General features: G+C 44.0%; 1 protein-coding gene across 1 annotated transcript in view; it reads right to left on the minus strand.

Annotated features, from left to right (window-relative positions):
* grm8b (glutamate receptor, metabotropic 8b) overlaps nt 1–17158 on the minus strand; it is a 117783-nt gene extending 100625 nt beyond the window's left edge. The window contains exon 1 of the mRNA XM_073472134.1: nt 16706–17158. Within this exon, the coding sequence (XP_073328235.1) occupies nt 16706–17143 (438 nt within the window). The 5' untranslated portion in view covers nt 17144–17158. The remainder of the gene's footprint in view (nt 1–16705) is intronic.
* Between the last annotated feature and the right edge of the window lie 4475 nt (nt 17159–21633).

Below are 21633 nucleotides of genomic sequence, written 5' to 3' on the forward strand. Positions count from 1 at the left end.
ACAAAGACCTTTTCTACAGATGACAAAGAAAAGCCCCAGCAATCGTTTCTACTTTCATGAGTTCGAGGATTAATCAGTCATAATCAAATTGTTGCCAGTCAATTTTTTTGTTGATCGTCTGATCATTTACTTAAATATCCGGCGTGTCGAGATGCAAAGTTTTTACAGCCACACACTGCAGTTTGGTGGAGCCTTAAGATAAAATGATTGGTGACATCTATTTTATTTTGTATGACTAGAGATATAGTTTATAACCAGTGAGGGAATGTAATGAGTACTTTTACTCAAGTGCTGTACTTCAGTACAGTTTTGAGGTTCTTGGATTTACTTGAGTATCTTCACTCCACTACATTTTGGAGGCATTTAAACAAAGTCAGGGATAACCCTTAAAAAATCCAGAGGAAGCTTTATAAGTCGGCCTTTCTGTACTTTGTCCTCCAGATTAAAAGAGTTTTAAAGAATATTTTTGCAGACTCTGTAAAACCTGTGAGAACAGCAGTCGCCGTCCACCAGGCGGTCCAGTTTACGAGCAGCGAGCCTCTTCTGAACTCGACGTGACGGCTGAACGACGGCTCAGGGCCGCAGACGGCTGTCAGCGAGCATCACGTCCCGCGGCAAGCGGGGAGCGCCGTCCTCCCACAGCTTAACCCCAAAATGTCACGCCGACGCTCGGCTGCCGCAGAGAGACGTGAAGAGACGATCCGAGGAGCCGGTTGACGATAATCTGGAAGAACAACATTAGCGACGACATGCTGTGACATCATCATCCCGAGGCTCGGAGAGAAACGACGCAACACGTTTTGATTTTGACCCGGTGTCCTGTGACCATCTGCAGCCTGCAGCAGGAAACATCAGGGCTCATGTGTGTAACCGCTCAGTCCGGTACACACACGGAGCCTGACTGGTGCTGCGTTCAAGACCACAGAAATCCAGTATTTTAAATCAGGAACCTGAAAGTGGACACAGCCTCTGTGAACAACAGACCATAAAACATCAACTTATTGAACTCGTAGGTGAGACACAAACTTCAGACTGGACTTGTAATTTGTTATTTTGAAATTACAGCAACTCGACCGCACATTCATGGGTCAAAGTGACGAAAAGCTCTAGGTTAAAGTCAGCACACTGGACTGAGTCACTGCAGTGAGTAAACACATCTGTGTGGTTAAATGTGTTTTTGTTGGATACATGTGTGTGTTTAGATCATTTAAAGAAAACAGTACACAATTTAATGTATGAGAAGTGAGGGGATCTGCCAGTGAGCTCATTTTGCTCACAGATTTACAGTTTATACTCATCAAGAGTTTCAGGTACGACAGATAAAACACAAAAACGTGCCTCTGCGAACGAGTCAAGTTGCTGTTTTGGAGCAATGGTGTTGATTTGTGTCCAGAACATGTTTTGCAGAATATGATGATGTGTTTTTTTTCCAAATGTGAAGAAATTCCCTCAAGATGTTCTTGAGATATTGCTTTCACAAGAACGGGACAGACGGCAGATGGAGGGTAGGACAGTTGGACAACCTGAACATAATTTCTCCAGCAACCGCTATCGCCAAAGAAAAACTCTGACTACTCGAAGCTAAAAACTCAGGAAGAGTCCTGAAATGTAAGCGACAGCCCTGAAAAGTCCATATTCCTGTTAAAAATTGGTAGTAGCCCTGAATTTCCAGAATAACCCAAATAAAAGTTACTGAAAACTGAACCTGAGAAGTTAACAGCACTGAAAATCTGGAGTGAAAGTCCAGCATAAATCTGGAAAAAGCAATACAAAACACATTTTAAAATAAATCCTAATTTCTAGAATAACAGTGACATATGTATGGATTACCTTGTAAAGAATAAAAACAAGGCTGATAATGAGAAATCTGGGATGACGATAAAGTGTCCAAAAATACCCTGAGACGATGGCAGTGACGATGAAAATAGAGCGGGAAAGTCAAAATTAAGTGGGAAGGTCTGGCATAAAAAACAGAATTAACAAAGTAAAAAAAAGCCGTGAAGAAGTAAACTTGAGAGTCAGGAACAAACCGTCAAAGTCAGGATGAACCTGGAATATATTGGAGTAAATCTAATAAGGACGCACAGGAAAAAATAGGAATAAAGTCCCGTAAAACTTGAGGTCAAAGTCAGGAATAACCCAGAAAAGTCGACCATCACAGACGGATAAATCCTGAAACATCCAAAGTCCGGGATTAAAATAAAAGTCCAGCATGAGACTGAAGAAACCAATTAATCCAAGATTACAACGCTGCAGCCTTATAATCAGTGAGTTTCATTCATCCAACCCTGAAAAGAAAATAACTTCAAACACTATGTATTAACATTTAAACGGACACGTGAGATCGAGAATCAACAGAATCAAATCTGCATGGACACATGAAGGTAAAGAGCGGGTCACAATCTCCGTCTGCACAGTGCTAATTGTACTTGCTGAAGTAATTTAAGGAAACAACAAAAAAGAATAAATAGCAGGAGTCTGACGTGTGGAGAGAAAATGAGGGGGGACTCTGTGATTAAGCCGTCACTGAAGGACTCGTCCAGGTAATAGCGTCCTCCGCACAGCAAGAAAAACCATTTAGCTGAAAGCCGGAGGCACAACAGGGCGAGCGGTGATTTGTTTGGCTGCTCGGGAAAAATGCTGTTAAAAGGTTTTTGTCTCTGTTGTTGAATTACTTTGTCTTTTCTTTCCCTGAAGCGTTTTGAATTAAAAAAAATAAAAGGTTCAGACACAGAGCAGACACAGAAAGGTCTGTTTAACAACCACCAGAGCTCCTGTCACAATCCAGACAGTACTGAGGGGAGGGGGGGCAGCTTCAGTCCAGGTCTGGGATTTAACAAGCAAGAAGAGTTTTGTTTGGGGAAGACGCACGAATCCTGACGTCCTGTAGAGAGATTCAAACGTGCAGCTGTTCACTTCAGCTTTAAAATGTTAATCTGTTGCTGTCAGGCTGTCATTAGCCCAGTCTGCAGTGTGTCCTCAAGCCCAAAAAAATACATATAGGAGTCTGATTCTTCTTCCAAAAAAACCAGCAGGGACCCCCGAAGCCTCATCATCCAGCCAAATCATCGGGAGTCCTGTCAGAAATAATCACAAACTGCTGAAAAGTGTCTACGTGTCCGTCATCGAGACAGAGGGATTAAAAAGTTAGTCTGCCAGCAGGGGGCGCACCCAAATAAGTCATCTGACAAGAGCGAGAGGCTACGGTCACGCTGGTCACACTGTGAAACACTGCTTCAAGCTAAATGCTAACATGATAGTACGGGTTATGCTCCTTCCATACCGGACCTTCGTTGTACGCTCGCTGTTCGGTTAGGTTTAGGCAAGACAACGTCGTGGTTTTCAGAAACCTCGGTGTAATCACGGACTCAGCAGCCACACTAAGACAATTACAAAGTCAGCCTACTGTCACCTTAAGAATATATCCAGGATAAAAGGACTTATGTCTCGGCAAGATTTGGAGAAACTTGTCCTCGTATTTATCTTCAGCAGACTCGACTCCTGTAACGCTGTGTTTACACGACTCTCTCGAGCCCTGACAGGAACCAAAAAAGTAGATCACATCACCCCAGCTCTCAGATCTTTACACCAGCTTCCTGTCAGTCAAAGAATAGATTTCAAAATCCTGCTGTTGGTTTATAAAGCACTGAAGGCTGCTACGTTATGAACCATCCAGGCCTCTGAGGTCGTCAGGTTCAGGTCTGCTTTCAGTCCCTGGAGTCAAAACTAAACATGGAGAAGCAGCGTTCAGTTATTATGAACCACACATCTGGAACAAACTCCCAGAAACGCAACATTTATCATCTATTTTGTGAGCGGCAACGCTGTAAAGTATATGAACAACGACCCCTTCTTCTTCTCTCCGTGACAACGAGCTCATCATACTCGTTACTACTAAACACTGACATGTGTTGGCTATCAAGAAAACAGCTTTTCTGATTGGAGTTAAAAATGAAGTTAGAGAAAGTCGGAGCAAAGCTGCAGCCTGAATCTCAAAGCCATCTTGATATCGAATGAGTGGTGTAGTACAGAGCGGCGGTGGAATGTAACTAAGTACATTTACTTTAGTACTGTACTTCACTTGAGTATTTCAGCTGCATTTTCTCCTACTTTTTCCACTCCACTCCACTACAGAGGGAAATATTGCACTTTTTACTCCACTGCATTAATTATTTAACAGCTATACTTGCTACTTACTTTTCAGATCAATATTTTATATGTACAATATTTGATCAGTTAACATTAACTCTACAATCCACATAGAAAAGGTCTATTTTCACTAGAGCTCAAAAAAATCAGTATATCTGCTGCCATATCAGTAATCAATGGATTTTTCCTCTCTTTAATCGGAATCGGTGTCAAAAATCCTGTCGGCATCTGTCGAGAATTTGTTGATTTTCTTTATCTTTATATCACAATAAACTTTGGGTTTTGGACTGTTAATCAAACACGACAAACCCGTCTGGACTCTGGATCAACGTGTCCTAATATCTTCTGACATTTTAATAGACCTAACGATTAATCAACTAATTGAGGAAATAAATCAGCAGAATAACACAAAATAAAAACAACTCTGAATCACTCAGATCGAGCTGAATGCAGGATAAAAAAAAAAAACCTCTCCCACAGCAGCTGGAGCCGCTGACACACTCAGAGACGCGACGGCTGAGCAGCAGGGAGGAAAAGACGAGTGTGGGAGTGTGGAGGAAACACAAATGAAGCATGAAGCGTGTACAGACACAGAAGAAGAAGAAGAAGAAGAAGAAGAAGAAGATGGCTCCTCCACTTATGAGCGAGCCTCCCGAGACGACAGCTCCTCCTCCGACCGACTCATTCATGCAAAAAACGATTTCCATCTGCAGCCAAATAAATGTCAGGTCGCCGTCTGCGCTCGTCAGCGCCGCTTCATGCTGTGACTCAACGCGCCGCACATCACCGACACATTTCACAACATGTCAGCGAGGACGGGCGGGACGAGAGCCGGGGCCTCGGGCTGACCTGGAAAATCAGGGAAGGAACGAGGACGGCGGGCAGGCAACCAACCAGCACACAAAAAAAAAACTGCTGACTGGGAGCCTCTGAGCAAGGCATCACACCTCCAAACCGCTGTAGGAGAAATACTCAGAGACTCACAGGCTTCATCTGAACGAGCTGTTAGAGGAGACCAAAATGTAAATGTACACGTGGCACAAACACAAAATCTGATAAAATAATCTTTTATCATTTGTCTTCATGAGTTCTGCGAGAAACATCTGCAGCTGTTTCTTCAGGTTGACTCATATTCAAACATTCGTTCCTCATGAAACTACAACTTTGTATGAGTGACCGTCAGGAGCCATGCTGCTCACAGCGTTGCCAGGTTGGGCAGTTTTGGGTCACAGTGAGTGAGCGAATGAGTGAATCTGAGCACCTGTACAATAAAATCACTGTTTTTTATAAATACGTTCATGAATTGTCGCTTTTTTCTTTCTTTCTTTTTGAGGCAGACGCCAGAAATGGAAAATAATGTTGTAGTCACGTTGTACGAAGTAGCCTAACTGGGGTTTTCCCGACTTACGAAAACTGGAATTGTTGTTTTATTATTACGTTATATTAAAGAAAATTGTGACGAACCACAAATACGCTTGTGAATTAATTTATGCTGTTTATTATAGATAATATATGCGTGTTTTTTCTTTTAATTTGGGCAGCTTTTGAGCAAACGCTGGGCTGGAAAGCATCAAACCATCAGTTCGGAAAAGTTCAAAGGTTCTTAAATTCAATTTCCTGCATTTATAAAAACATATTCTTCAAACTAATTACTCATTTTATTATGATTAAAGTGGTTATCATACTTTCGATCAACCCTAAAAATCTTTAATAACCCTGCTGGTACCTAATGACAGATCCGTCTAACGGGATTAGCATCCATCCTCCGACCAGCGTCAGTCGACCCTTAGCCACTTCGCTAACACGGCTACAAAGCTGGAACACCGTGAGAATGATGGCGAACAGACTGCGGATCAGAACACCTCGGGGCGGTGCTTTATCAAATCAAACAGCGACAAAGCCGAGTTGTTTCATCATCTCTTTATCCTGCAGCACAGACGCACAGTGACTGACAGGACCGACTGCAGGAACAACTCCACTGACTGTAAACACAGCGAATCTACGAGGCAGAGGCAGGGAGGCCTGAGACGGATCGCTCGGTGGTGATGAATGAGCTGCGGTGGCTTTGACATTCACAAGGACAAGAGACAAAGCATGTTCAACTCCCACAGGAGGAGGAAGAGGAGGAGGAGGAGGAGGAGGAGGAAGAAGAGTCCAGTTCATTTAGATTCTTCTCTGAAATTAAGACGAGGAGCGGGAGGGGTCAGGTTTTGATATTTTTGAAGATTAAAACTGATCTATAGTGGGTTAAAAAAGTTTCTTGTTGTGTCACTGTCATTTAAGATTACATTGTCAGAGGTGATGCACATATATTGTCATCTACCTATCTATCTATCTATCTATCTATCTATCTATCTATCTATCTATCTATCTATCTATCTATCTATCTATCTGTCTATCTATCTGTCTGTCTGTCTGCCATCTATTACAGCATGTTCTGTATTATTGACCAGGCTCTGGAGAAACAAGTGTTGGACGAGAAATCAACAGAGTTGAAAGGTCCACATGTTCTATCCTCCAGTAGAAGTTCAGATACTTGTGTATAAACACACTCTGGTAAAAGTAGAAGTACTGATTCAACTTCCTTCCTCCAGTAAAAGTAATAGAGTACAGGCTCTGACATGTACTCAGAGTATCAGAGTAAAAAGTCTCCCTCTGAAGGACATTTGTGGTCAAAGCTAACTGAAGCTCATGTCATATTAATATAATTCAAAGCCTATTAAAGTTAAAGGTAGAGTCAGTAGGATTTGTCCCAGCTGTTCCTGAACGCACCACAAAGATAGTTGATTGTTGAGTCTCATTCCCAGGACGTCAAACAGCCACATGTTGGGTTGGTTGCCTAAAGGTAAGAGGTTTATGTTGTTCGTTGCCCCAAAGCGGCCCAAATAAATGTGTTATTGTTGAGTTAAGAAGTTAAAAGCATGTGATATGGATGTGAGGAACGTGTGAAACAGAAAGTTGCGGCAGCACGTACAGGTCGTGTCACAGGTGAGAGGTCGATTACACGTGGTCAAACCACCTCTGAACAAGAAGACTTTGTTTGAATTTGAACTTCCTCCCACGAGGCTAAAGCAGATCAGAGGTCATCATCTCTGCCCCGAGGCTGCTGTGACTCACAGCGGAGGGTTTCTCCTCCTTCAGCGTGTCCTGAACCAAATCCAAAATAACAGTCTGAGGAGACGGAGGAGGGGTCATTGCATAAGCGAGCGCCTGTAGGGCTCCCGTCCAATAAATCCACCAGAGCTGAGAAGGCTGTTACTGAAGCTTGGATTCACCGCAGCCGACCGGGCAGTGAGATCTGTGAGACGCCGATGCAACCCGAAAAAACAAGCTGCTGAGGGCGGAGGAGGACGAGAGGCGGCTGGTGCTGCCGTCCAGCTCAGACGGTAAAACAATGTGAGAGACGCTTACAGCCGAGGAGAGAGAGATGTGATGCCTCCGTCCTCCAGCAGCTTCTGTTTGACTGACTCTCCATATGTGACGTCACAATGATCGTTAATGTATAAATAAATAAGATATATTTATTAGCATGTCCTAATCTGAGCACAGTAGCTGCTATTTATCAAGGAATATGTTTTGGCCTACATTTGCTGTATTTATACCCTTTATTCTTGCTTTAACTTAATTTGTTCCTTCTTTTCCTCTCCGTGGGGTGTCCAGTAATCGGAGGGTTGCTGGTTCGAATCCCTGGCTCTTCCAGCTGCATGTCAAAGTATCCTAAATTGCTCACCTTGCATGGCAACATCAGTGTATGATTGTGTGTGTGTGAATGGGTGAATGTGACAAGTGTTGTAAAGCGAAAAACTTGGAATTGCAGGTTTATTAGCCGTTCATTAATGGTTAAAATTTAACAGATATTTCTTTTGTTTATGAATAAACATGAATCATTACAGAGCCGGTGCTGTTAATATACGATACTAACACATTAACAGTGTTGAGGAGCACAGCAGTTCCTCTTTAACTACTAAAACTACAAACAATTTTGGTCCATGAAGGGAAAATAATGCTTTTTATTTTTACTCAGATTTTAACATTCCCTCTCTGTTGTAGTTGGGCCTCTCTTTGGACCAGCCCTGCCCCCCCTTTTCTCTTTCATCCTGACCGCTGTGAAGACACGTCCGGGCCTTCGTCAGGCAGCCACCGCCACACACTTGACCTTTGTGTGGTGCATGTGCAAAAAGGGCAGGCGTTGCTCTGTCTTCACACAGTGACAACGTCATCGCGGATAAACCTCCAAAATCTCAGCCTGAGGAAGAATCACCAGAGACGAACACTGAGCGGCTCCAACCGACAAAACCTTGATGTTTAGGACATCCCCTGCACTTTCCCATGAACAGTGGAGATTATACATTTCAGTTTGATGTGTAACCTTTGAATAAATCGCCACTTTTTACAGAAAACTACTGACTTTTGTATTATATTATGTTTTGTAACACCAAACTAGATTTCTCCGCAGGGTATCTTTGCTGTTTTTGAACTTCTTCCAGCGTGAAATCATCAGCAGGCTGTTTCTTTTTTATACTGTCACACCACATCATCAATCAAATCAATCAAAAGTCAGATTTTGACTGAAGGGGTGTCAATAACTTCCTCACTGGATCCACCTTTAGTTCCTCGCTGCTCCACGTCCTCCGGGAGCCTTCTCGTCTCCTCGTCTGTGACGCGATTCAGGAACACCCCCGATTGATGGCTGACCTCGATTGATTTCCACCAGGAGGAAGAGTAATTATCAGAAGGGAAAGCACCCGGAGTGTCAGACTCTGACACCAGAGACCGCCGGTCACATCCCGTCTCCTACTGACAGTCAACATGGTCTTCTTTTAAAGGGGCAGTATGTAGTTTTGTGGAAGTTTATGCCTAAACAAACTTAATAAACCTCTTTTCATTTTCATGACTGAATAAACTAAATAAACAAACTGAGCTTGACACAATTTCATACTGTTTTACTTTGTTTAAATCTGGCGGACCCTGCCAGCTTTCTAGCTTCAAACACTGTTCTGGGGTCTGAATTTCTTCTCCAAAACTACACAGTGCCCCTTCAACCATGACGACCATAATCCCTCTAATATTCTGCTTAAAACAAACCTTAGTTTAATCATTGAGACGGTCGATCAGAAAACAGCACACGAGTCACATTTGTGATTTGTTGTTGGTATGAGGACTTGTTGGATGTGGATCAGGCTAATGATACGTATCCACAGGGGCGTTTTTGGATGTGAGGGCTCGCGGCGCTTCTCAGACGCTTGACCGACACCCTCTTACAATCATTGGCTGCACCTGACTGGATCAACGGCGCTCGTCTGCTCTGGGATTTCAAACCTGACCAACAAGGCGGCTCATTTGGAAACTTGTTTCTTATATAAAAGCAACACTTTTAAAAGGAAATCTCAGTCCCAGGTAGTCAAATACTGACGCTTTCAGACCCGAGCGTGTTGGTATTTGATGATCTGGACTTAACCAAACACACTTCATTGCTACAGGTCTAATCAGAGCTTAAATGACAGTTAATTAACTGAGTTTATCAAAAGAAAACGGACTTTAGGAGCTGATTATTGTTTTTGTTTGTTAGTTATTGATTTCTCCAATGTGAAAATATTATGAAGGTATCTGATCTGTTTTATACGGCTGTAAACTGAATGTTCTGAGTTTTGGACTGTTGGTAGAAATTGTCTTTCGGCTGTGATATATTCAGACCTTTACAGTCTCAGAGAAAAGACGCTCTGCTTGCTCTCGGTTCATCTCGTCCACACACACTTTATTTCTGTGTTTGTGAATATAAAAGGTCGTCATTCCGCCACCAGATGAGAAATACGATCCATGTGGGAATAAAAGGCCCCGAGTGGAGCTCGAGATAATACTCTGAAATTTCAGACTGCTGCGGAGTGAATGAGCGGCCGGCGTGACCTCTGCAAAATCATCATCAGCTGAGCGGTGGTAAAGGTCACAGGTCAGCCCGTTTCATTACCAACAGACTCCATTCATCACAGAGGAAACGGGGATTCATGTTCACACACTTTATATTCTTGTATCACACACACAAGACATTATTACAGTCTTTAGTCAGTATCACACGTTACGGTTTCCAAGCAGAGAGATGACGTTTGGCCTGAAATTACAGCTGTGATTACAGATGAGACCAAACAGGAAGTGACTGTGTGTTTACTCTCTTTTCAAAGATAACCGTCCATTGTACCTTCATGGGGTGGACAAAATAAAAGGAACTGCTTACAACAGGGTTTTCTACAACCTTTTCCACCTGTTATCAGGTGTCAGTTTGTTCCTGAACTCAGCACACCGAGTCTGCTGCTCTGTTTCAAAACGGCTGACAGAGCAGAAATAAGATTACGGGCCTGAAGGGTTTTATCAATTATTTATTAATAGCGTTTATACCACAGTCGTGGAAAATACTAAAGTCTGATTGGATGGCAGGATCCATCATTTCCACACTTGCACTTCATTGTCTATGTCAACAGCCGTGCGATTCGTTCTGGTAGCATCGTGTTGTGTTCAAGACAGAGGCCGTCATGTTGCCACGCTATCATTGGATGAGTGGCAGGGTACGCCATGGACAGGCTGCCAGTTCAGCGGACACTTAAGCCTGAGTCAAGTTTTCATCATCTGAGACACATCCAGTCAGTTCTCAAGTCACTGAGAGTCAGGTGTGAACAAAGTCTGAAGTCAATTATGGCAGATCTGAGTGGAGCAGTGCTTAATCTGTGCTGTGGGTCAGCAGGGAATGAAAAATATTTACATTTACTAATCAGAGCATTCAAAGTAATCACTCAGAATCAGCAGGGAGAAGTGCGCAGCAACAGCTGATTAACGTTAATGTTTGCACACAGTCTTTGTCTCTCGACTCGTCTCCTCTCTGTTTGTGCACAGCTGCAATGCAAAAGCTGAAATTAGGGCAGAGAGATCAGGTAAAAACTACAGGAAGCAGCAGGCTGACAAACCGAACCAGGCGACATGTTGTTTCTGTCCGTCCGTCTGATCGAACGCCTCCGAACCATTTCTGTACTGAAGGAAGGCGTCGCACACTCGCACCTACGTGCACACGTCTTAAACACACTCGCCCCTTCTTGTGAGGTTTACAGTGATAATATGCGAAAATATCTAGACACTAATCAGCTTAAATCACACGACATCTCAGCTCGTGTTTCATGCACAAAAGACCACTCCCTCTTTCTTTTTTAAATCAGATTTCAAATGCCTGCAAAACAGACTTTTGTTCAACTATAAAACATGAAATATTATACAACATTTAACTAATAGTGACAAAGGAGGTGTCGGCGCCGTTCTGGGAGGTTCTGTTCCGGAGTGGAGTCTCAAGTTATTTTATAATCCACTTCCATAATGTTCGAAGAAACTTATTAAATCGAGATTTGTACAATACAATTAAACAGCACAATACAATATTACTGTATGTTCTACAGATTAAAACACACACACGTCTGTCTGAGAGAATGCATTATTAAAAACTGGATGGATTACAAATTGAGGCCATCAAAATGAGCATAGAAGCAAAAAGCTTTATTAACACTGACAAAAAACAAAACAATGAGGACGATGGCTCCAGACAGCTTAACGAGGTTGTTATTATCAGACGCACTAATGAATTGCCGCTACAGTGTGCAAATTCCCCTCGATTAAATTCTATTATCCACCCTCTCCTCCATTTTTTTTTCCTTTCAGAAAGAAATTACATTTGTTAGCCAACAATGGAGCCATCAGGTAATTGAGACAGATCAGCGGGCGGACGCCTCCAGCTTGCATTCATTTTCAAAGAATGTGGAGCCGTTTCACCCTCGTTCGTTTTGGACGTTAAGAAGATGAGATGAGGTGACTGATTGGACACGAGGCTGCTGATCGGACCAAAATGTTCAGGACACTCTGTAGGTTAATGAGACGCACACAAGTCTGATTATCTGTCCGTGATTGGCTGTGGGAGGTTGAGATGCTTCAAGTGTCGGGTCATTTAGGACAAGTCCAAGTCAGGTAGAAAGTCATTCAAGTGTCGGGTCTTTTGAGAGAAGTCTGTCTCAAGTCTCATCATTTTAGTCAAATATCAAGTCTCTGGAGTTTTGTGTCAGACTGATCCAACGATGTATAGCATCCATATTGACAAAAGTTTAAACATTTCTATCACAATGTGCATCTAAACGATTTTAAACGAGTTGCCAGCAACCCAGTGGATCTTCATTAGAGGTGGTAACGCATTACCCGGCTTAGTAACTGTAAAAATAATGGTGGTGACTGTATAGTTGTGACATCACAACCTTGTGCTTTTAATAGCATCTAGACGTTCTTTTTGATAATAAAAAAAAGACGTATGGGCCCTTTAAAGAGGCTATAATCAATATAATCGTCACTCACAGGCTGAGCAGCTCAGTCGAGCTGCAGAGTTCGCTGTGGGTTTGTCACTCTTTCAGCTCCGACTGTTTCTTTTCTGGCACATTTACAGTTTGGTGAAGTTGCCATGTAGTCCGGGAGCGTGATGTCCCGGGCAATGTCACAGATGATACTGACTGACAGCGTTGCTTTTCTTCTTCTGTGGTTTGAGGCTGTCGTTCCGCTGGAGGCCTCTCCTCTCCTCCTCCTCCTCCTCCCTCCGACAGTCCATATGAAACGATGTAGGAAGGTTCCCTCTGTTTTCATCCCTCCCTCTGTTATTTTCTCACCTCTTTCATTTCTTATTTTGTGTTTTTTTTTGGCCGAGCCGGCAGCGAGCTCATAAACAGACTCGGTGGTTCTGTCTCTCCCACGCAGAGATGGAAATATAACGCAGCAGCGTGAGCGACAGTCGCAGCAGAGCGTCCTCCTGAAGACCATGCCGGCCTCAGACTGTGTAATACTGTGTGATATGGACGTGCAAATATTATGTAAATGCGCCGAGAGAATATCACAGTTTCAGATGGAGTATCTCACCTCTGACACTCTCTGTGAAGCCTCCGACGAGAGTTTTACTAACAACGAAACTTCTCTGAAACAAGACAGGACAGATTCAGGTGATTTCTCTTCGACTCTTAAAAAACTCTCAGCGTTTTCTTTGTTTCTCGATGTTACCGCACGCTGTGATCGACCAATCACCTGCTGAGCAGAATAACACAGATCCTGTCACATCTCATCTCGTCATCACTGTAGTTACTGGATGATGTAACGATTACCTCAGTAAATAAATGACCTTTGCGGCGTCATGTTTTTCCCTGAAGGTTAACTTTTCCAAAAAAATGCAGCAATTTGTTCTGACATTAGCGTGGGCAGAATTTATTTAAGGCGGGATGTCACCGGGAAAACCTGACAGCTGTTTTAAATTGTTGAAATGTGGATGAATATCCAGAAAAGCTGCTGTGAATTTACTGTCTGAGCCATCACTGTCAAAGTCACTTCTCCCTCTGTGAGTCAAGCTTAAAAAACGAGGGTTTAAAACAAATCGAGCAAATTTATTCAAAGGATGCGTCATGTTGAGAGTCGTCTTTATAGTGGGATCAGGAGCTAAAATATCTGGTGTTATTGAAACCTAGTGCTAATTCCAGAAACAGTAGCAGGAGTCAGTGTTCATATTTATATTCATCAGTTCATATCTGTTAAATCACAAGTGTAAACCCGATGACGCCTGCGCCTCCCAGTGCACCTCCAACGGAAATGGTTTCAAGACAGACGAAATGTGAAGCTATCCTTCAACAATCAAGCATAATTCACTGCATTTTTCTACTTTTACTTAAAGGACCAGTGTGTAGGATTTAGTGGCATCTAGTGGTGAGGTTGGAGACTACAACAAATATCTCATTTACAGCAAAATTAGTGCGTATAGGCAGGTATATATATATATATACACACATCACACGTCAGGGCATCGCGTCTGGAAAGAAGAGTAAATTAGCATGTTTGCCTGACCTGGGTGTTATGTTTACATCGCAGCGGTGATAAACACTTATTGTACACATTCAGATTACATCACTGTCAGGAGTGGCTACAGGCGCAATGAAACTTTCAACAACGTCGAAACTGAACTCTGCTTAGTGTCACTTTGTTCTCTGAGTATTGTTGCATCCAGAACGTACAAGCCAGTCGGCCATCGGCTGTAGTCACTGCGGTGTGTTCAAGTGCAGCTTTCAGCCGAGACACAGGCGACATGGCAAGATGAGGTGTCGCAACCGTGGTCGTCACGTCGCTGCTTGTTCTTTGGTGCGTCTTGGCCGTTACTAGTTAAGTTAAGGATCCGAATACTGTCCCAAACAGTAGTTTCACTTATCCTTTTCAGCCCTGCTGGAGTCTGCAGTGAGAATATTCCTCTGTGATTAAATGGTGCAGTTGTAAAACAGGGCTTAATGAGTTCACTTAATGAGATGTTTGTATTGCGTTACCTTAACTGAGATCATGTTGCAGACAAAAAAAACAACTCCTGCAGTCATCTGTGTTTTCTGTCCAAGTCTCGACAGCAGCTGAAGGATGTGACGGTGCTGGTCTGGGTGAGGAAACCTCTGCATCAGCAAAATCTGGCTCTCCCCACCCTTCCCTCCCCCTCCTCCTCCTCTCACCCAGAGGCTTCTCCAGCTAATTTTAGATAAGTGATGTTGTTGGGCCTTTCTGTCCTCATTAAGCTGGCCGGGCTCTAACACATACACATGAATCATACAGCTCATCACTAATTTAACGCAGTGGAATTTGTTTGCTGCCGCTGTGCGCAGCAACACGCCGCCTCCAGATACAGTTTGTCTGCACGCACCGAAAGACGACGACGAGGCAACGTCTGGGATCAACTTTTTGTTTTTGCGAGAAACAAAACGTCTGACAACTTTATCTGCGCTGCATCCGGCTCGGAGGGAGGGTGAGGCTGATGAAGAACTGAAGACTGAACATGTTTCCTCCACCAGTGAGTGAAATCATTTTAGGGCTGATAGTCACAGGACGGTCAAGTCCAACACTCAGAGGACTCGTGACTAAAAAACCATGTCCAGGAAAAACAGTCATGGACATCGAGGAGCAACAGACCATTTTGAATGAGGTGTCTTTGAAGCACTGGTATTGAGAGTTGTAAACAATATTGTACCTTTTGTGGCTTTAACTGACATTTTAATTGCTGTATCTCAAACAGAACGTTTTCTGAATAAGGTCACGATGCTTTTCTACGAATGACAGCAGGGAGACGGTTTACATTCAGCATCACCGCTGAAGAAAAAACCTGTTCACCTCTTCTTCACAAGATTTATCCAGGCTGTGAAAACACGCAGCGGCCCGTCACACTGATTAAACGCTTCATATTGACATGTGTCTCCTGCACATCACGTCCGACTGTCTTTTCTGGGTTAAAGCTGCCGTTCTGCCGCAGGGCGAATTAAGGATGATGTCACGAAAAAACAAAGACACGGTGAGACAATCACACAGGGAGGAGTCAGATTCTCTTCCTGCTGAGCTTCAGTGTGTCGGAGATGCAGCTGCAGACACAACCAGTAAAATAAAATATTCTGACTGTTACAAAATTCCCCCTTTTTACTTTCAACACATCAACCCTGCGAGAGACAACGCCTTGAGCAAACACAGACCACCACACCTGCTCTTCCGAGGTTTCCTCCACCTTAACTGCTTGAAAAAAACCATCTGCGTGACTATTTTTGCAAAAGGTTTTCCCTTTTTTTTAGCTTTGGAGAGCCTCTACTGTCGTGCTCATCTGTCAGGTTCAATACAGTCATTTTACAGCTGCTGAGAGATGTGAAATATTTGGACTCTGCTGGCCCAACAACCGTAGAAAAAAACACTGGCTCAACAAAAGAGACACAATGTATTTTCGCAGGCTAACAGCTGTTTCTCTGATAGTTTGTCATTCGCCGTGGCAGCGGCAGCAAATGAAGGCGAGAGCTGCAGGGACGGCGTATTTTTGGAAGCTAACCCGGAAGTTATGATCGCCCCGGTTCCCGAGACAAAAAATTGAATTGGATTCAGGATTATTGCAGAAAATTAGCTCCATGGCAAAGAGAGTTTATGACACTTACACGTTTTGATCAGGAAGATAATCTTCACAGATGAACACCACTTTATGATTTTCGAAGCCAAACTTAAATCGCTAGAAGTAAAAAAAAAAAGCCACTGTCAGGCTGTAAAACGAGCGCATGACTCAGCAACGTCAGCACCACAAAGATTCCTTCTACACTACAACACACACACTTTCATCTAAACCAATCAATCCACAAGTTGTTAAGGTAGAGTTAGAATAGTTTGAACGCTTTATTGTCCAAACGAGAAGGATTAACTAGGATTAATTAGGTGTTTCTCGTTCCTCCTCCTGCAATAAAAGAGAAAATAAACTTTCTGGTATCCCCGCCCGTTTTATCCAATCAGGACAGAGACTTCCACAGACGTACAGAGGAGGGAGGGGATTGCTAGCCACTAAAAAAACAGACAGGAAGTGAGCTAAAATGACAGCAATGCCTGCAGGAGACTTTGGGACGAGTAGCTGCAGACGTGCTAACTGATTTCCAGGTTTTAGGGACCAAAGTTGAGTCACATCGAGCTGCAGTTCAGTAAAAAGCACAGAGTTCAAACGACAGCGGTCTCTTACCTTGAACAGTCTGAGGATGTTCGCCACCATGATGGACACGGAGCTGGCCGACGCCCCGATGACGCCCACCACTTTATCCGGCTTGGCGAAGATGGGCGGGTCTCCGTTAGCGCAACGGACGTCAGAGCCGTCCCTCTCGATGAGAGCCTGGACGAAGGTGAGCGACTGCTCCAGGGCGTAGGTGTCACGTGAACATGTGTCCAGGATGCGCGCCCCAAGCGTCACATTGGGCAGCAGCTCCGGGTCTTTGTTAATGAGGTCGATGGCGAACAGCATGGCCTCCAGCCGGTGGATTCCCTTCTCCTTCTTTAGTTCGCCACAGGGAACGCCTCTCTCGCCGCGAGCGTGCACAGGGAACAAGCCTCCCAGGATGATGTCACCATCCAGCCGGATGGAGTGAGCGTACTCCTGCTGGGGCTGCTGGGAGTCCGTCAACATGGTGGGCTTCTGGGAGGCGGCGCCCAGCAGCCAGCTACTCTTCAGCATCAGCAAAGAGAGGATGCAGTGGCCGGTGATGCTCGGGGGCTTTGAAACCCTCGCCATTTTGTTGTGAGTTGAGCTGCAGGGAAAGGTGGCGGTGGTGTGATCGCACAATCAACAGGCAGGTGGCTGCAGCGGTGGTGTGGCGAGGACGGGACGAGCCAGAACATGGAGTCTCCCGTCACGCAGGGCAGGGTCAACCGCGGCGGGGATTTCCACCTATGAACACTGACCCCGAGGATTTCCTGCGGTACAGGTTCCTGTGTCGGACATAGCTGTCTGGGGCAGCGTAGGAGGCGAAGCTTCAGGGTCTCAACAGCTCCAGTTTCACATTCTTCCAGAAGCCTGTTGGAGATTCAAACGAAGGAGGAAATAAAAATCAATAAACCAGAGATCCCTCAAGTCCTTTCTGCTTTACACGCCTTTTTGCACATAAAACCAGAAGAACAACCTTATTAAATTTGCAGATTTCGGTTAAATAATAACATTCTTGTCCTGCTGACACCACCTCTCTCTCAGTGTGTACAAAACCATGTGGTCAGTCACTACTGACGGTGTATCTCCAACCCTCTTACTTCGCCTTATATAATGTCACATCTACCCAAACTTTGGTTCATTTTTATTGTTACGCTACTGAAAATGTTTTTACTGAACTACAGGTCGTATCTTTCATTCATGACTTGTGGTGGAACGATCAGTTTTTTTTTATCTGTGGTACCTGTTTCTGCCTCCCGGCTTCATGTTCGAGTCCTCCACCGAACAAAAGCTGCACAATTAGTCAAGATGGCCCCTTAAATACTCTACAAGCGGAAGAAGTGGAACAGACCAACTGTCTACGTTCAGTAGGGGGGTCCATCACCTGGAGTCCCTGTTAAATCTGATTGCTTTGGACGTCTTGTGTTGTGTCTTTTGATCGTAGTGAGGAGACAGGAATAAATACACCATGAGCTTGAATTTTTAGAAATTTTGGAGACAAAAGTTTGGTTTACGACGAAATAATCGCAAAAACAAGATGGTGAACATAGTATTGATATGAGGTTGGTGAAGAATCCCAGTCGTCCATGTGATGGTATATCTGAGTACATCAGTGCTAAAGCCAAGATGTTGTATTTGCATTATTTGCCTCGATTTCACCTTTTAATCTCTGCTGACTTGTTTTATGTGATGAATTATTGTACTGTACATCCTGCAGGCTGCAGAAGAAAAAACAATCTCATCTCGTGGACGACTCTCTATCTAGCCGAGACCTCTAAATGACGTCTTTTGCTTGCTGGGTTGTCATCAACTCACCTTATCCTCTGGTTACGTGCGTGTGAGCAGTAACCCTGCTGTAATCTCACATAGCCAGACCTGATGAGCCTGATGAGCACACATTAATGAGGTATTTAACACGAATAAAATATTTTGTCTCTTTCAAGGGGGGCGGGGATAAAATTAAGACAGTTGATAATGTTAGTTATTACGTAACGTGAGGGTTCGTTGGTGGTGACTGGACTTTTTCTCCATGCACGAACCAAGAACGTTATATTACATCTGGACACATCCTTGGAGGCGGAGCCCCATTCATTCCTATGAAAGCAGCTCAGCGGCGTTTTGAAGCAATAAAAGCTCGACTGATACCTGGGTCTTTTGTGTTGTGGGGCCTGGCGCCAGGCTTTTGAGCTTCACAACGCCAACGAAATGACTCGTTCGACTATCATAATTTCAGCCATTCCGTCCAATAACAATCTAGAAGAGCCAGAAGGTTTAATTATTTTATCCCCATTCATGCTAGCCAGGCACAGAACCACACGGCTTTCACAGAAATTAATGGGACTTCCTCTGCATGTCTGTGTCCAGGTATAATTATAACATCCCTGAATTAACCAAAATGTGGGAAAATTAGAGAGGCAGATTCAACAGGTCAAACCTATGAATTCACTTAACTCCTAAAATATATAAATTAGCTTGACTTCTGAACCTTACAGTTATTTTTAGGGTGCTGGATGAATGCGCAAAACTGGAGAATATGATTTATCTGCAAAACTTTCCAAGATTTCCCCAATTTCTCTCTCTCTCTCTCTCTCTCTCTCTCCCTCTCTCTCTTTCTCTCAGGCCAATTACAGTAAATGACTTGAGAGACGCGCACTCCACATCTCAGAGGCAAAATGCGCGCAAAACATACGGATCAACGTGCGCTACAGTCTCAAACACACCTGCGCGCACACATGGACCCTCCTAAGAAGTGCGCACACAGACTGACGTTGGGTTTAGTTTGATTACACACACACACACACACACACACACACACACACGAGCCACTCAGCACGAGCTCAAGTTGCCTTCCAGCAGAATGAGTTGAAATCAGAAAAAAAACCGGAATCTGATCTGAAACGCACAACCCGAGATCCATCCAGCGAGTCTCAGAGCCTCTATATTGATCCTCTGGCCTTCTGATCGATAAATGAATTAACTCATTGATTTTTACGGGTGGATTTACAAGACAATAATCTGTGAAGATGCGACAGTGAAAGCTCCACTTCACAGACACGCAGGACGATATTTAATGTTAATGATGATAATGATTTAATCTGCAGCGGCTCTTTAACTGAGCGTTTTGTAAACCTGTTGTAGATTGTGGATGTTGTGTTCAGGTACCTTCTCTCTCCGCAGCAGGAGCAGGTGTTTCCTCTGTGTCACAGGTCACACAGATGTTTTCTGTCTCCAGCTGTTCGTCACAACATCACACAAACATTTTCCTCTAAATTCCTCCGCGGGGACTCGATCCGGCGCCGCGTCAGCATCCATCAACCAAAAAACAAAACAAAATTAAAATCCAAATCCACTTTTTCTTTTTTCTTCACAGCGCAGAGTTGTTCCTGGTCCCGACAGACGGAGAAGCGGTAAATTCCTTTGAGCAGCAGCTCTCTGACGCTCCGGATCACCTGCGGGTGTCGGTTCGACTCCCCGCCGCTCAGAGCCCGGGTCCCTTGTCCTCCCGCAGGCACAGTGCTCGCTCTCAGATCAGTGCGTCGGGCTGCTCGCCACAGTTAAAGACGTGCTCACATCAGGGTGGAGTGCTTACAGAGGACCGGAGTCACTGACGCGCTCTTCTCCCGCTCCTCGCAGCTCTCCAAAGTGCGCGGTGCGGCGCGGCGCGGCGCGGCACGGCGCGGCTGTCCTGCGTCACAGGGAACACGGGAGGCTCCGGGGCTCATCACACCGGGCTGATGGGAGTCTGAGGGTCTCATCAAGTTCCCCGGGCTCATGAGCCGAGCTCAGGTCTGATCCTGGTCCCGGTGGAGAGGAGAGGGCATCCTGAGAGGAGGAGCGCGTGTGCGGCTCGTGCGGCCACAGATGAAGTTAATGAGCTTCATCATGCAGCCTGTTGGAGAGAAGCTGCCGAGAGGTGCAGCAGCAGAGGTGGAGGCAGGACGCCACCCAGCGGACAAACACCGCGACTGCACACAAACAGGCGCTGCGGTTCTTCATGGCTGCATCAGACACACCTGTGTCTATTGATCTGCGTCACTGAGAACAGGCTGATTGATTGATTGATTTGTAATAGTGGCAGTGATGGAATGAAACTAAGTACATTTACTCAAGTTCTGTACTGAAGTATGATTTTGAGAAAATCAGTGGCAAATATTTTACTTTTTACTCCACTAGATTTATTGAGATAACTTTAATCAAAGTAGTGCAGTTTTAAATTAATTTGTTGAATATCGGACACAATAATCGTCCAGGTCTATAATCGATCGAAACATAGTGAAAAGTTTATAGAATTTACTTTTATTTGTACTTTTGATAGTTAAGTAACTTTAATATCAGGTGTGTTCTGACTTTTACTTTTACCAAAGTTATATTTTAACATGATATCTTTCCTTTTCCTCAAGTATGACACTTGGGTACTTTTTAAAACACTGTTTACAAATCAGGCTCACATTGTTTTCAAGTCCATCTTTAAATTATCCTCATATTTTCATGGAAATCATTGTATTGATCTCTTACACTGACTTTTCATAATACCTTCTTTACCTTGAATTTCTTAGTTTCATTTATACATTTTGCATGTATGTGTTGTGTGCATAGGACAAAAAAAAACACAATTTAGACAAACTTATGGAGCTGCAAATAGGAGATAAGAATAAAGTAGGCTGGTAAAAAAAAAGTATAGTAAACTCTAACGAGCCTTCAGTCAGATCTGGCCACTGTAGGTGTCAACTTTAAAATCTGTCAGAGAAATCACTTTCCTTTTATTCCATGTTGAACCCAGAAAATCTGTTCATGTTGATCCGGGACCCTCATCCCCATGTTAGTATGTCGCTATGTCCTTTCATGTTCGACCTAAGCTCCCGTTACAGCCACGTGTATAAGCACTTATACAAACTGATATACAGGTGACCAGATGAAACAGACCGTACCTTGAGTAAGACTGTGAATTTTCCTGGGTTGAACATTGTTGGAAA

The sequence above is a fragment of the Pagrus major genome, chromosome 8 (assembly GCF_040436345.1).
Source record: "Pagrus major chromosome 8, Pma_NU_1.0".
NCBI lineage: Eukaryota > Metazoa > Chordata > Actinopteri > Spariformes > Sparidae > Pagrus > Pagrus major.